Below are 17,692 nucleotides of genomic sequence, written 5' to 3'. Positions count from 1 at the left end.
TGTAGGGATGAATCCTTCACAGATTCTCCAGAAAGCAACTGCAATGGTATAGTGTGATATCACGGTTTAAATCCAAAATTACTTTGATGTTGAGCTTATTATATTTGCATCCACCTTCCTTAGCGTTACTTACATTCCATGGGAATGTTTTATTGCTATCGCCTATAAGACTTTTTATTGCTATCGCCCATAAGACTATAGAACCAAGGACTTGAAATTTGAATGCAATAATTACCATCTTAATTAAGAACGTAGTTACTTTCTCAAGTAAAGATCTGTCCAGCGTCATATCAGCCCAATGATTCAATGAATAATTTCAGTGCTAAAAAACACATTTTACCAAAGATACTATTTAACGTCTTATTGCTTTGGTAGCATTCCTCGTTTTCTTCTCTACAGTTATATTTATTGTAGTAACAAATTCTCTCTCTCTCTCTCTCTCTCTCTCTCTCTCTCTCTCTCTCTCTCTCTCTCTTCTCTCTCTCTCTCTCTCTCTCTCAGGTTTTCTGGAGAGAAATTATACGAAAGAAAGTTTTACGTGGCACATGAACAGAAGCGGCCCGTAGCGGGGTAGTGCCGTCAGTGCACCTCATGGAGTGCGCAGTAGGCATTACTTAAGAAGGTTGTTTGCAGCGTGCCTTCGGTCCTAGCTGCAACGACCTTTCATTCCTTTTACTGTACCGCCGTTCATATTCTCTTTCTTCAATTTTGCTTTCCACCCTCTTCTAACAGCTGATTCATAGTGCAACTATTAGGTTTTCCTCCTGTTAGCCACACCTTTCAAACCTTTCACTGTCAATTTCTGTTTCAGCGCTGAATGACCTCATGGATCCCAGTGCTTGGCCTTTGGCCTAAATTCCATATTCAGTTCAATTCATGAACAGAAGAGAGTCTTTCCACCGCCAGGAGATCAGTGTTCATGTGTTGTCAGAATTTCCGGCAGTTTTTTTTTTTTTTTTTTTTTTTTTACACGTGTCAGCTGATGGGTCTTCACAACTTGGTAGGCAGAAATAGAACGGGAGGTGCGCAGTAAATAGTTTCGCCTACAGGATATGGTTACTAAAATACGGGGCTGTCGTTTCTTACCGCAGTGAACAATGCAATACGTTAAGAATACGTCTAGAAATAAAATAAAAATTACCGGTTCTCTCCTCTCTCTCTCTCTCTCTCTCTCTCTCTCTCCATATAATATATATTACATTATGTATTATCTAAAATGAAAAATAAAAAAGATTATATCATAATTATCAATGCAAATAGTATTGCAAATTCCAAAATCCAAATCGTAAGTTTTACCAACGGGACCGACAGCAATTTTAGCAATACTAATTTATACCAAAAAAAAAGCTCCGTTGAGAAACATATAATACCAAAAGCAGTTTCTCTCTCTCTCTCTCTCTCTGACTGGTGTCACTGATAAACTATAAAAACAACTCGTATCACTAATAAAATTTCCGGTAGTGATAATTAACAGCAACATAGCAGCTAGCAGCTCCTTCTACAACTCTCACCGCCATGAAGCAATGAAATACTCACTGTGTAAAATGAATGCTCATTATGTATAAATCCATCAAGAATAGTAAACTGTGTTTCATGCTGTAGGAAGATATACGTCAGAAGAAATGAGTGTGCTGAGAATAATTTCAGAGTAAATCATGTGGAAACAAAATGAAGTTGTACCGGTTGGCCTCATGCCTTGTCAGTAATGCTCTCTCTCTCTCTCTCTCTCTCTCTCTCTCTCTCTCTCTCTCTCTCTCTCTCTCTCTCTGTGTGTGTGTGTGTGTGTGTGTGTGTGAATGACACAAGGTGTAGCCATTCAAAAAAATTAACTTTTTTAAGAGATGAAAGCATGAATTTTGGAGGCATTCGATGAATAACAAGGTATAAAACCTAACAAAATGATGAAATGCAAAGACGATCCGGCTTTAATATTTTATGATTGGTGGGAAGACAAGACAACAAAAATGTTTAATCTCCGGGTAAAAAATATCGACGGGTAGTAAGTAATATGTTCTTTTTACCATTGAGTTGTGTGATTAAAGGAGCTACAACGAGTTTAGGTTTGGGCAGTGTTTTGGTGACCTGAATATGGCCGACATCGTCTTCACATATGCCTTCAAACACCTTCAGGATTAAAAATGTTTCAGTAGCTGCTAAAAATAAATAAAAGCTGTGAACTTATAAAGTACGACTCTTTCAAGTCTGTATGAGACTCACGTAATGTGGCGAAGAGATCTTTGCCCAAAGGAAGGATATTGTTAACGATCATTTCGTGGTTAATCGTGCTTCATGTAAAGTAATAACTGTTCTGCATTAATGAGAATTAGTTCTAATTGCTGGCATTATGTATACTACCCGGCTATTTTAGATATTTAAGGTTTGCTGCATCACTCAGTAATACCTACATGGTACAGAACATCAGCGTTTTTCAACCTAGTTTTGTATACGTAGTATGGCTGTCAGTTGATTCTTTGAATAAATTAATTATTTAAAGAATAATACCCTTTGTTTTGATTTATATTACTTTATTGTCTTTTTAGTCGTCTAAGTTTTTTTTTCAGATGTTGAATTGAGGAAATATTTCTAAACTTGTTTTTTTTTATGTGAAAGTGCCTGTGTATTAAGCATCGATTACGCTGCACTCATGGACACCACACTGACAGAATTGAAACTATGGATGTAGCGGTCATCATACTTTTTATCTAGTAGCAGTTTATAGTATTATTCCAAATGTTCTAAAGTTTGGAAGCAGCACGAGACTGTAAAAGGTACCCCTATGTGGTTAAATCTGGGATTTTATTCTTTCATCATAGTTAAGTTGCCAGATAGTGTAAATATTTAGTTGTAATTGATTTGACCTTGCATCTTAACTAATCAAGGTGTTCATAAAGCATAGTTCGTACATTATGCACTGTATTGAATCATGAGTAAAATTTTGCATATCTAGCATGCCAGCTACAGTATATTCAAGTTCCATTGTCATATTAGTTTTCTGTGTGTTAATGTCTCATGTCTTTTTGGACCTTAAAAAAAATCTTATTATAAAGTTGACTGTTGATGCTTCTTTTTAACTTAAAATATTCAACAAAAATACATTTGGATTCCAATTCAAAATCTATTGAACTACAAGTATAGTATGTAGCAATATTTACCCTTGGGGATTTTATGGTAAAAAAATTCCTATTATAAAATTGATTGTTGATGATTCTTTTTAACTTAAAATATTCAACAAAAATACAATTGGATTCCAATTCAAAATCAATTGAATTACAAGTATGTAGTAATATTTACCCATGGGGATTTTATGGTTATCACAAAATTTGTGTGTGGCAACCACACAGATTAGGACATGCAAGTAGCTTTGGTTTTCTGTTACTGCTAGCTGTGAATTTTTATTCATGCTATAAAGCTGGGTTTGGTGTCATTTTGAAGCTGAATAGTACCTTTAATTTATTTACTTTAATTTATTTGCGAGTTAAAAACAGAATAAAATCAAAATGACATAAAGTTTGCTAAACATTATCTGTGGATGGCACCGTGGGAATCTCAAATGTTGGGAATATGATGACATCAACAGAATCTCAAATGGTTAGGTGCAGTTTTTATCATTGCTACAAGTTAGCCAGGATATGTAAAGAGAAATTTAAAAAAATAAAATTTAATTTTCAGTATATACAATATACAGATGCACATTAAATTATATGACTTATCATCTATATCACAGGTTATAACACAGAATCATGGTAAAGTCCTCCTTCACAAGAGCTATGTATTTGGTTTCACTACTGGTACTTAAAAGTCAGGAGAGTACAAAGTTTTCAAAGCCAAACTCCCTAATAGCTATAGATACAATATTTCTTTTACTATGTATTTGGTAAAACATTACAGATGAATGAATGCCATATGTCTCCTAAACAAAATTAATTGCATACAAGTTTCTAAGGTTATGTAAGAAAATAATTAAGACTAAAAGTAAAATAATAATGCACTTAAAAATACAGCACATGCACGCAATGAATGAACACACACCTTTCTGATAAGCCATTTGGATAAAATGAAAAAAATATATCTACAGTACTGAATTGTCTGGCACTAGCCCAGGTCTTGATAGAACAAATATTTGTTTAAGAAGATATAGAGAACATGAACATATGACATTTAGAACTACATGAAAAGCTAAAGCTAGACATACAATTCTAAAACAGTCAGCTAAAAAGCAGAACATTTTTATGGAGAAACTCATCCAGAACAGAATATTCAAAATCAACATAATTATCAATGATGGAAATTAATCACCAATCATAAAGGCTTTAAAAAGAAACACTGGAAATGATCACATTACATAATATGAAGTCAGTAAAAGGTAAAGAAAGGTTTGAAGTGGACTTCATTACATTGTTTCAGTGACCTTGATATATTAAGAGTTATCAGGCATCTGTCCTGACAACATAACAATATCTTTTATCAAAAATAAGTACTATATACAGAACAGTACACTACTTCATAAACTGGGTGTTCTTTTCCATACAATTTGCAAGACCACATGGCATTATACATCAGGTATATGTTGATAAAACATATAGTGTTTTACTTTCTACTGGATTTTCAGGACTATAAATTATATATAAAAAAAATCACTGCCATTCTTGATATTAGATCCTCCCTGTCAAGTTTTAAAATGTCATGCCCATAGCTAATAATAATTATAAAACCTGGTACAAATACTCCACTAACTTGTTTGAAAATTCCAAATCTTTACTTTACCTGAACATTATAAAAATCTATTTTTCTTCCTTTTTAGTTCAATGTTCGTTAAAAGCAAACTGGACTATTTTATACTTCAGTGTTAACGTGGATGAACAGAACTGATGGGACTTCATGAAAGCAATTATTTGATCTTTTTGGGTAATTAAATTTTGGCAGGGGTGATGAAATTATGATCTTTGCCAAGCAAATCAACTTGCCATTTTCAGGTATATGTAAGTGTACTTGTAGAATTTATTCAAAAGCTACATATAATTAAAGACAGAAACAATATTGAGTAAAAAGAATCCTTTTTTTGGCTTTATACACATTCAATCTCACAAGTCTCCCGAATGTAGAAAATTGCCATTTCAAGTGTTATCTGACCACTTTAAGGAGTGTGGGATTGAACGAGTGTAACTTTGTAAGGTGATGAGTTTGTACCAAACAAATTATGTTTTAACAATTGTACAATACTCTGTGGCACTAAATTGGTTGCTTTCATTCCCCTTCCAAATTAACAACCAATACACTTAATCCTGCACATGCCTATGGCGACCAGTAGCTGCTGTATATATGCACTAACCAGTCCCCCATTTAGGTGGAGCTAACTTACTTTGCTGTAAGATAAATTAGAACATTATACTGTACAGCCACTGAGACAAAAAAGAATATCTGTCAAGTTCACCGATCTGCTGATAATAATGGGTGACATAGTGGATAACCAATTCCTTGAAAATCTTATTTGCTACTGCACTCAATTCTTTGCAGAAGATTAGACATACAAGATTCAAATCTGGATGAGGTTCCTCTCCCTTATTAAAATCCAGTATGCTTCACTGGTATTGGTACTCTTTTTATTTTGTGAGACCACTAAAGAATTTATGTGAACGAAGTCAACTGATGAATGTTTTGCGCAGCAAAAAAATACAGACCAAAACTAACTCCTAATGTGTCTTGGCTTCTCACTTGAAGTGACTATGTAAGGAATTTCACACTTTAACATTATCACAACTTCACTGACTTTTAAATAAAAATTTGACACAGTACTTGGCTCTTCAGTGTGCTTGCATACTAGGATAAATAAGAGCGATCTCATGGTGTTGATAGAGAAAAATTTTCTAGAATCCATCTATAACTCTTCCCTGTCCTAATCTAAATGAAATGAGATCATGATCCTGATGAAATCAGCATTATAAAATAAACTAAATCCTGTACAGTTGTTAAATTTTGAGATATCCTCATCTAAATGTAAAATTAAACATACTGTATACTCTAGACATTCATAACAAAACAATGAATAGTAGCAATAGCTAGCTACGTATTTGTATTTCACATTCAACTTTTACATCATATCACATAAAAACAAGTAAAACATGGCTATGAAAGATCCACAGAACTTCTGCTGCGTCCAGTGGCAAAAACCTAAATAGAAAAACCTCAAAAACAATAAAACAGTAGAGTATAAAAAAATTACTCTAAAGTTCAATGTAATTAAAGTAAAGAAATGCACTTTGTTCCTTCAAATACACAATGCACATTGATGGATAATGATTTACAGCTAAATAAAAAATGTTAACCTGCCAAAATCTTTGCCCACTACTATCATATCACAGTCATTAAGAAGAAATGAACTTTTTAAACTGTTAGCAAACACATGCTTGATCATTTCAACCAAATAAAGAAAGGAACTGCTAAATTAAGCAATTGGACTGTGACTTAAATACTGGAGAATTACTGTTCACTATGGTCCATACATAATATAACCTATCAACCAAACAAATGAAACATTGAAATTATAATAGTATTTCTACTTTGAGGTATTCTACCTAGGATACGATAACAAAATTTAAGAAATTAATTCTCCCCACCACAGCTGACCAATTTCACAAATGTGAAATATAAAAACAAGAGTGCAATAAAACATACCAATCAAAAATGTCTACTAACAGATTTTGTTATTAACACTTGATATAAAAACTAGGTCATATCACACAAGTAAATCCTGAACAGGCATCTAACAGAGTACCAACACAAGCAGTTGGGCTTGTTATTTAATTATACAGAAGTAAAGGATACTTGGAAGTCATTTAGCTAGATATATCATAAAACAAGTGTAAAGAGAGGACACTGACAGGTTTAGCAGGAGAAACTGGGACAAATTGTAGTACTATCAACTAAAAATCAGAGTAAAGTTCTTTATTATACATCATAATAATGGATGAAGTTACAAAAGTCCTGAAGTACCATAATCATAATCAGAAGAAGTCGTTGTCAATATTTTAAATAATGGAAAAGAAGAATAAAGAAAAAAAATTTAGAATCAATGTAAACAAAACTAAACTTATGGTGACCAAAAAGGAACCATAGAAAAGAGTTAATGTCACTGTGGATGCTGTGAGAGGTGTGCAGGCGAATTCAGTATTACTCGTCTTACCTAGCAGACAGTTGAACAGACAGAATTGCAAAGCAAAGCTTATAGTGACTGGAATGGAAGCAAAGGAAAAAGTATATGTTTCAGTCATGTGTCTGCCGTGGAGAAAGATGTGGGGGTGAACTCAATTCTGTTTACTGAATGTGACAGATAGGGTCACTACAGGTGCTTGGAATTGCAGATTAAACAAAGAATAAGATACTTTTAATGACCAAAATCTGTAAGAACAGCAATTATGAGAGAGAGGGAAGCAGAGAATCACATCAAGGAAAAAGGGTAGATCTTGGAGGAGGTAGAATAATTGTTACCTTGGGGGCGCACTGGACTCGGGCTGAATTACTGGTAAATAAAAATATCCCACTTATAGAAAGAGCAAAGACTTATGATGTGCAGCAGAAACATGGACACTGACAGAAAATGGAGATCTGAAAAAAGCAGGACAATAGAATGTTATCATAAATGACCAAAGTATGGCAAGAAGATTATATTACAAATGAGGAAGTGGTTTTTGCCTTGCTATTTCCATCTCTACTACTTTTCCAGATAACTGACCATAGTAAATGGACACTATATTTGTCTGCAACTTACTACTGCTAGAGTACACAAGTTGTAGGTTGAAAATTACATCACTCAAAACTTACAAAAAGAAGGCCCCATGTCTGAGCTGTACAGAGTAGTATGTACATGCCTTAAACACATCACAAACTTTTGCTCTTTACTGATGAGATAGTATTCCTATTATGAATAGTCCAGAAATCTCATTTCCCATCATCTAAGCTGTTATTTTTCTTACACCCCTCTCAATACCTGCTATACACTTGTTTTCTTGGGTAACAGAAATGTCCTATCTCTCTAAAACCTGCCCTTTCATAACAACTTGGTGCACCTTTTCTCTCTCCTTCTCAGTTGATCTTATACATTATGAGCATGAAAAATCCATGGCTTAATTTATATGATGGAACTCTGAACATCGCGAATCGACTATATTTGGTAATTCACCAAGACATCTTTCCCCTGGCATAACCTTGATCACTTTCTTGGCTGAATTTTTTTCCTTTGCTTCCTCTACATTTCCTGTACACTTTATTTGGCTTACTTTAATTTTCAGTTTTCTCCTGTCCATTCCAGTGTCGTCAACTTTTCTATAGCTTCTTAATCTGCTGATATTTAGCTTCCACTGTTATTATGACAAACTAAAAGGAATTCTTTGTTTATGGACCCTGCCTTCACTCTAGGGTACCTTCTGTATCTCTTATGCTATTCTAATTGCTTGTTTACATAGTTGTTGAAATGCCTTTTCAAGACAAAAAATTTGTGGTATAATCTCTTCCCTTTTTCACAGTGTTTTTCCTGTAGATGCCTAACAGTACGATCTACCCTTTGTTTTCTTGTGGCATAAAACCAAACTGGTAACTGCTAATTTTAACAAATTTTTCTCAACTTTTCAAACAACCACTGTGCTAATCAAGAAGTAGTGCACATTAATGCACATGTATATACATGTGTATAAAGATACAGTACTATTTAAAAAATCTTATATATATTACTATTCTGCCCTGAAAGACTTTCCTTCCTTGTAGCTGTGGAAGCATTATAAACACCATAAAAAAAGTTCTCTTAAATAAAGTACTTGAGACACTAAAATTTTGAAATTTATGAAGTCAATTTTTTTTCTTTTGATATGCTCAAACTGTAACTTATGTAAATTAACTGTTTAAGTTACACATTATTTTCCGTATTTGCTACTCTTCTGATGTAAACTGAATGTTCAGGGAAAAGACTGTACTTTTCAAAATCAACAACATAAGATCATAATGGTTGCGGTGAGGCTCAGATTTTGTTACACACTGAGTTCATTTGTTAAATGAGTCATAGGTACAGAGCACAAATTCATAAATAATAAAATGCCATAATAAATACTGAAATTCAAATATCATACTAATATAGTACATAACAAAAAATTCAGAATCAGATAAATATTTAGAAAAAGAAAGAAAAAAAATGACAGCTATTTTGGTTTTGATAAAGCATTAACTTAACATTGTGCTAGATGGAGCAGTTCCTGGAGCAATGATAAATGATCCGTCACCTAGAGAATGAGCATGAGCAACTAAAGTTGCAGCCATTGCCTGCTCTTCTGCAGTTTGCTGCTGCTGTTGGTGATCTGGAGAGGGTACACCCAACTGAATCTTGTGTTTACGCCACATGTGAGCTTTCAGGTTTCCTTTTGTTTCCGAGGCATAATCACATCTGGAACAGGGGAATGGTTTTTCTCCCGTATGTATCCTCCTGTGGACATTAAGAGTTTCTTTCCGTTTGAAATTTTTTGAGCAAAACTCGCACTGAAATTGGGGTTTGGTTTCATGCACCATACTAACATGTTTCTTTAATGCCATTGCACCGCGCATAACCTTTCCACAGACGTGACAAGCAACTTCCAATTTTCTGTCTTCGTGCTGTCTTTCATGCATGTTAAGTTTCCACTTCTTACTAAACGTGTCACCACAATGACTACAAATAAACAAGCCCCCTGCATCCCCTACTTGGATATCATGTAAACTATATTTATGTCTTGCTAAAGACTTAGAATTGGACATCTGCTTATTGCATATTTCACATATGAGATTCCTTTTAATACACTGACGATCTGGACAGACTGGATTATCTGGACTTATTGGTAATGTTAAATCCTCTCCTTTGCACTCTTTTTTACGGCAGAAGTTACACCCCTTTGCCAAAAATACTGCAATACTAAGGGGTAATACCCCTTTTTCTTCAACTTGATCTACCATAATGTGCATAATCAGTTCTTCGTGAAATGAAGGATTGACATACAATTCTAAATCGGAAATTGCTCTACTCTTCAAGTCAATGCTCACTTTTTGGAAGCAAGCCTTGGTTAGTGAACCACTTGCAGTTGAAAGTATTTCATCACCTCCTCCTGCCATTCTATTCACAAGATCATCAAGGTCATGTGGTGTAGAGGATTCATCTGGCAAAACATCTCCCTCTAGCAGAGGAGGCATGAGAGCATCCTTACCTGTTCCAGTACCTGGATCTCCCTTTATTTTTTTCCCCATACGAATTCGATAACGGTACATAGCAATCATGTGCACATATTTTGCAATGTGTTCAGAACCAATTTGGTGGTAATTAATGATTTGCATATCACCAACAGTTATAGTTTCAACTTCCTGCACAACAGAGTCCCCAAGTGAAGCTTTATTGTAAGATTCATCTACAAGGGCATTACCTGTGTGAGTTACTAAAACTTCCACACTAAATCCACTTCCATCGTTATCACCACTTGCCTGCTGATGCATCAAATTATTTTTCTCAAGTACATCATTCATGACCTCTGAAAAGAACTTTGTTAGATCATTCTGGTCAAAAAGTTTTGTTAATAATATATCAGCATGCCACAGAGTTATAATATGCTGGGAGGTACGTGCAATCTGCAAGGTTGTTGCGGTGGGATCAAAAAGTTCCTCTATCTTGCCTAAGAAAGGTGTTAGGGCACTATCAACGATTTTTTGAACTGACACCTGAAAAAGATAAGGAAAGCACTGTCATATTCTAAAATTATTAAAAGAGCTTAAATGATTTTAAGGAAAGGGCATATTAAGGCATAGAGTGCCATTTAAAAACAATTTAATGATAATCATAAATTCAAGTGAGAATACATCGCAACTTACCTTCATTTTCCCATGAGCATCTTCACCTCCTCCTTCACTGTCAAGTATAACTCTTCTCCTCTTCCGTCTTTCTTCAACAAATCCATCATCCCGACCCCCACTATCTACTGTACCTCCAGTGTCTGATAACAAAGGCATTACCAAGTTTTCAAGCTCATCCTCTGGTTCCTTCTTTATGCGCTTCTTAACACGTCGTGGTTCCTTTTCTTCCACCTTTAAACAATAAATTTTGGTTATTGTGAATTATCTTTAAGTCTAGAAAACTTTTGCTGGAATATTCATACAGATTTTAATTAAAGTACTGTAACACTGTACATATAACATAAATTCTTTATGCACTGAAATGACTATCGTTCACTGATACGTATATGCGTAAACACGAGTAACATATATTACCAAAGAAGTAAGCAAAAGAGCAAGCTCGTTAAAAGATTAAATGGCAGAAATATTACTACAGTAAATAAAAATGTGTTGAAAGTAATGTTTAGGCAGTAAATACTAAGGCAAAATTCCTGTGTGAAAAATGTAAAAGGATGAAGAAAATGGTAAAAACAAGGAAGAAATAGGAAAAGTGTCAGTACAAAAAAAAAATACACCAAAATACCAAATGAATGCACTTAGCATCTGGCAGTGGGTTAAATATTACATAACCAACTTTTCAATATTCTTTCTGATATGAGCTTCCTGAGAAATCAAATCTGTCAAGGCTGAACACTACAACTCCAAATATTTGCATTCTTCACCCAAAAAACTGAATCACATTCAGTAAAATTTCTTTAAAAATCAACAGGTAACTTTTTGTGTATCAAAGAAACCAAACCAAAATCATAACCTCCTTAGTGAATCTATCTACTGTTACTGAAGGAAGATAACAAAGGTAAATAAAATAAGCAATAAAGAACATCAAGAAATGCATAAGCAAACCCAATGCCTCCTTATCCAAAATTTTTTCATCCTTATTTACTCTATAGGGTAAATACAGTGTACTTTGAGCAGCACATTTTAGATGGTAATCAGAATTCTTTACAGCATCTCTTCAAAACTAGCTGCATTGCTTCCAGCTTCTTACTTTTCATCATTTTCCCTTTAGTAGTTTCTATGTAAACCAGTCAAATACTTTAATTCTAACCTGCTCCAATTTTCAATGCTATTTAAGAACAAATCCTCCTAGTAAGCCCTATAAGAGTCTAGTGGTTTCCTTTAACTAAATCATGATAATATGTATTATAAATATTTTACCTTGTTGCAGGATTTGATAATTTTGGCAGAATTGCAATTTTTACTCTTAAAAATATATCACTGACATCAATTTCATGACTTATGTACATTATCAACTTGAGGTATAATGACAATAAAGTTGGTAGCCAACCATACCATAGTAAGTACGTACACTGAGTACGTTAATTAATCAATTTGCAGAAGATTTGCAATAATGTTTAATGGCATAAATCAGCAACAAAAAAAGATACATACCAATCCAGTACCTCTAAACTTAATAAAGAACTAAGTCAGTCTATACTACTTGGCACAATACAAACCTATTTTATAAATGAAAAGAAAAGCAAACCTACCAGATGAAGAATTTTCCAACATAACCAATGATGAAATGGAGATTAAAGATTATATATGAAGCCCTATTGGGTAACAATGTTTCCCCTACAGAAGACTACCAACAAATTCATGGTATTTCTATTTTTACATCTACTCATTCATTCCCTACTAGCACTGACAGTTCAAGCATTTCGAAATCAAAGTTTGTATTAGCATGTGAACAAAGAAACTGCACTAAAAACATTGTAGCACTCACTTCTCTTCCAGCAACCTCTTGGTCATACAAATCCAAGGCTTCCTTCATTTCAAATAGAGTGAGAACCTTACGTATGGAAGCAGTTCCTTTTCCCCAAAGTGTACTCATGGAACCTGTAGATAAATGTGAGAACTCTTAACATAAAAAAAAAAAAAATAAATAATAAATAAATAATTCTACTTTCAATCAATGACTGAATGCACTCAAATGTAATATAAACCGGTGTTGCTTAAGCAGTTGTCAGTCATATTGCCAATACTTGATTAATATTTCCCTAAAAAAAAGCAAAACACTGCATAATCCTACAACGAAACAAACAAAACCAAAACCTCCTTGACAGAGGAAATAATGAACACTACAAACTCCAATACCTTTCACCGCAATATCAAAACCTAAATTTAGGTCATTTTGATAATATCACTGGAAAACTGCATAACATAAAAATGTCCACCACAATATAATTACTTAATACAATTAATATTAGTAATTACAACCAAATAATAAATCACATGAAGAGAACTCTTTTCATATGTCCACTTAATCAAACCGAATAAATGTGACAGACTATCTAGGGTAAGAAAAGGGCCTTCACCTTAGTGATGCTGACCATCTATCTGACTCTTTGCCCATTTTAAATAATGATTCAGAACTTAATTTGTCCAATAAACCACCTCGCAACATGCCATTAGTTAATGTACACATGAAATTTTGATGCATACTCATAAAGGGATTTTGATGGAGGAAAAATCTATTTCTGGGTGAGAGACCTGTGCTGCCCAGTGAAATGCTCCTTATAGCATCATTTCTGAGGTATATAACTGCTATATATTACCAGAGAAAAAGTTGCATTGGAATGCAATTAGATCTCTCCTCTCTCAAAATCCCCCGTTACTACGAGGTGCCGTTCTACATCCCACTACTGCCCGCTACTACTACTTCCATCCACGCGATCCCGCTCATTCCTCATAGCAGCCAAGCTTGGGCCAATTTCGGGTGAGGAAAGAAATGGGTGGGTTCACTGAGCGGCACAGGTCTCTCACCCATAAATAAATTTTTCCTCCGTCAAAATCCCTTTTCTCGGCTCAACCTGTGCCGCTCCATGAAATACTGCAAGAGAAATAGTCCTATAGCTTGGAAGTCAATACCTGAATAAGGAACTGAAATAAAATCTGAACTTTAATTACACATGTTTAATAATATATGTTAATACTATCTATATGTACATATTTAGGTAGCCAATCATAAATAGTTCCAAAATTCTTGGAAACAAAGAGATAACAAAGCAAATAAGATGTCTAAATCTAATGCCTTAAAATTATTACATATATACACTACAATGGTACATAGGGTGCAATCCAGGTGAAAATCGAAACTACAGTAGGGACAATAAGTAAGGCAGGTAGGAGAGAAAGTAAAGGAGAAATTATTTCTAACACTAGACCTTATCATGACGGTTCAGAATCATCAGGAGGAACCACATTCCCTGCTGCCACTGTTGCAAATTTTAGGGCTTCCAAGGATTTTAGATAGTGGCGTTTAAATACTGCTGGAGATTTCCAGCCTGTATAACTTTTTAATTCTTTGAAATTCATATGGTGAAAGTAATTTATGGATGTGGCTACTGCTCGTATATCATGAACATGTGGAAATGATTCTGGGTTAGCTTGTTTAATAAAATAAAGAATCTGTTGTCTGATTCCTTTCAGGGAAATGGTTCCTCCATTTTCTCTAATAAATAAGAGCCCCGAAGACTTTTTGGAGGTTCTATTCAAATAGGCTTTCAGAGTGTTTATTGGACACAGGGACGGATCCTGTGGAAGAGGGACAATCTTCCATGGAGACCATCTGTTCTGTGGATCCTCATTCTTGGCTAAAAATCTTTTGTCTGGAGAAATTAATATTTCCCCCGACGTGAGGAAATCAATATGACCTGGTTCTCTAGATAAAGCTGAAAGTTCAGATATTCTAGCACTAGATGCCAGACTTACTAAGAACAATGTCTTTCTGAGGAGTGATATATAAGTACATGAATCATTATCAGTCTCGGAAGCTAGCTTAAGGACATCATTCAGAAACCAGGAGACTGTGTGAGGGCGAGTTGCTGGTTTCAATCTGGCACAAGCTCTCGGGATAGACGAAAAATATGAATCTGTAAGATTAATATTAAACCCAATCTGAAAAATCTTTTTTAAAGCAGATTTAATTGTTGTAATTGTATTGGCAGCTAGGCCTGATTCAAACAGAGTCCTGAAAAAGGTTACTGCTAGATTCATAATCATCGTACTAGCCTTCAAGTCTCTTAAAAACTTTGCAAGTTTTCTTACAGCTGAGTCATACTGACGAAGAGTAGATTCTCTTTTGTCTGATTCCAAAAACAAGGTATTCTGAGGATCAATTTCAGCATTTTTTGTGCTGCAAATTTTATAAAGTCCATAAAGTTAGGGCACTCTGAATTCTTGAGGAAGTTAACACTGTGAGTTTGTACTACTTGTGTTAGCCTCGGTTTGGGAATCCGCCGAGGACGGAGTCCCAGTTCCACCAGGAGAGGAAACCAATTGCTCTTGGGCCAATTGGGGGCCACTAGAGCCACCCGGCCCTTGAAAGTCCTGAGTTTGTCTAGCACTTTCATTAGCATGTTTATTGGAGGGAATAGGTAAATTCTCTTCCAAGAGTTCCAATCTAGTGACATGGTGTCCGTGGCATAGGCCCGAGGGTCCAGGTTGGGGGCTACTTAAAGTCCAGTGACCACTCCGACTCCACCGGAGTTGTCCTTGAAAGTGCGTCTGCTACTACATTTCGTATTCCCGCCAGGTGAACAGCTGACAGGTGCCAACAGTTCTTTGTTGCCATGGAAAATATAGCTATCATTACATGGTTTATGTGACTCGATTTGGAACCTCCTCTGTTTATACAATGGATTATAACTTCGTTGTCCAGAATTAATCTGATATGTTGCTTTCTTGCTGGGGCAAGTTTCTTTAGGGTCAAGAATACTGCCATAGCCTCTAAGACATTGATGTGTAGTTGGCGAAACGTTACCAACCACAACCCCTGGAACTTTTTGTACTGGGAGTAACCTCCCCAGCCCCTTAGAGAAGCATCTGTATGGATTACTAGTGCTGGTGGCGGAAATTGTAACGGAATGGATTTTGCCAGATTCTTGACTTTTGTCCATGGCTGAAGTCTTTTCCTCAAAATTGGTGGGATTCGTGCCATTTTGTCTCGATTTTTCTTGTTTGCTTTGGACCGCCACACTCGATTTATGTCTTTCAGTCTGGCCTTTAGTAATGTGTCTGTTACTGAGGCAAACTGGAGTGCACCTAGGATTCTTTCCTGTTTTCTCCTGGACGTTAGCTTGTCCTTGAGGAAACTCCATGTATTTCTTGCTATCTCTTTCCTCTTTTTTGGAGGGATAGATAGTCTGTGTGTTTTCAGGTTCCACTGTAACCCTAACCACTGGAAACATGCCGACGGAATCAGGCGGGACTTCTTGAAATTGATTTGGAAGCCTATATATTGTAGAAATCTTGTATCTCTTGAGTTCTCAACTCTTGGATTACTGTTTCCGCCAGCTTTGTAAATATCCTGGGTGCTATACTGAGTCCGAATGGCATTACTTTGAAGGTATATGCTGATTATATATTGTATAATTGTTATGGGTATAGATAAGTGTGATTATATATTGTATAATTGTTATGGGTATTTTATGCATTGTTGAAATATGGTGGGGTGTCCTATATATAGACAACATGTGGTAGATTCTAGAAGGTGTCTGTTGATGTATTTAAGTTGTGTTGTGACGTCATAGGCTGTGACGTCATAGACAAGATGGCGGCGGCGTCGGCAGGATGTAAACAATAACACGGGGGAGTAGAAAGCACGTGTGGTGGTGTGTGGTTGGTAGGGGAGAGCTCTCTGTCTGGTAGGAGTTGTTTTTTGGGTCGTAAGTCTTGTGGTGCTGGTGTTTTAAGGTGATTTCTGGAGTGTACTGGAGTTGGAGAAAGCGTACAGGTGGGTAGATATTCATTTTTATAGAGAAAGAAAGGAGTTAGGCTAGGCCAAGATTCAAACTGGTAGCAGAGCGTGGTTGATCAAAGATGCCTGGATCCGACAGTGAACAAAGGGAGACTACTAGATGGAGAAGGGAATGTCCTAGGTTTAGCGGGATACAAGAAGAATACAAAGAATGGAAAGGTCAAGCCGAAGATTGGCTATTGTTGTATGGAGAAGATACAAAATACCCGGCGATAGAAATGAGAATGAGCTTAAAAGGGAAAGCCCGAGAGCTAGTGGAAGCATTAGATAAAGATAAACTTACTGGTACAGAGGGTCCAAAGTTAATCCTAGAGAAACTAGATAAAGCCTATCTAAAAGACTCGGTAATGGAGAATTACGGTAGAATAAAAAGATACCTTCTAATAAGAAGAGAATCTAGTGAAAATATGGCGGACTATTTAATTAGATACGAGAAGGCAGCATCTGAGTGTGAAAGAGCAATGGGGAAAGGCGCGCTTGAAGGCGAAGTCAAGGGGTATCATGTAATAGAGCAAGCAAATCTCACGGAAAATCAAAACAAATGGTATTATCGGCTTGTGGGCAAGAAAAGCTAGAGTACGGAACAGTGTCGCAAACAATGAAAAGACTATTTGAGGGATTAGGGACTAAAGAGGAACGGGAATGGTGGGGTTCGTCAGAAGGCAATGCCAGTTCTGGGAGAGGGAGGGAAAACCAAAGATATCGGGGAAGATGGAACCGAGGAAGGGGTGGTAGAAATCCTATAAACAAAGAAGGGAAGGTAACAGTATGTGCAATATGCAGCTCAGAATGGCATTGGGCTAGGGATTGTCCTCAGAATTTTCATAATAGGAAGAAAACTGAAACAAGACTAGAAGAAAATAAGGTAAAAACAGAAAATGGGACAGAAGAAGAAGAGGTTTATGTAGGAGAAGTTAATAAAATAGTGGAAGCATCATGGGAGGTGGTTGATGCAATTTTGGACATAGGGTGTAAATC

At 35.7% G+C, this 17,692-nt stretch overlaps 1 protein-coding gene across 3 annotated transcripts in view; it reads right to left on the bottom strand.

Moving 5' to 3' along the window:
* Window positions 1-3,642: 3,642 nt before the first annotated feature.
* Window positions 3,643-17,692, bottom strand: part of LOC135224621 (uncharacterized) — a 40,399-nt gene continuing 26,349 nt past the window's right edge. For all 3 annotated transcript variants that reach the window (XM_064263810.1, XM_064263820.1, XM_064263830.1), the window contains 3 exons: window positions 12,680-12,792; window positions 10,873-11,085; window positions 3,643-10,722 (listed from right to left, as the gene is read on the bottom strand). In XM_064263810.1, coding sequence (XP_064119880.1) covers window positions 9,208-10,722; window positions 10,873-11,085; window positions 12,680-12,792 — 1,841 coding nt within the window. In that variant the 3' untranslated portion in view covers window positions 3,643-9,207. The remainder of the gene's footprint in view (window positions 10,723-10,872; window positions 11,086-12,679; window positions 12,793-17,692) is intronic.

This window comes from Macrobrachium nipponense, chromosome 20 (genome assembly GCF_015104395.2).
Source record: "Macrobrachium nipponense isolate FS-2020 chromosome 20, ASM1510439v2, whole genome shotgun sequence".
Classification (NCBI taxonomy): domain Eukaryota; kingdom Metazoa; phylum Arthropoda; class Malacostraca; order Decapoda; family Palaemonidae; genus Macrobrachium; species Macrobrachium nipponense.
The sequence above is the reverse complement of the archived record's forward strand: the minus strand, read 5'-3'. Positions and strand labels throughout refer to the sequence as shown.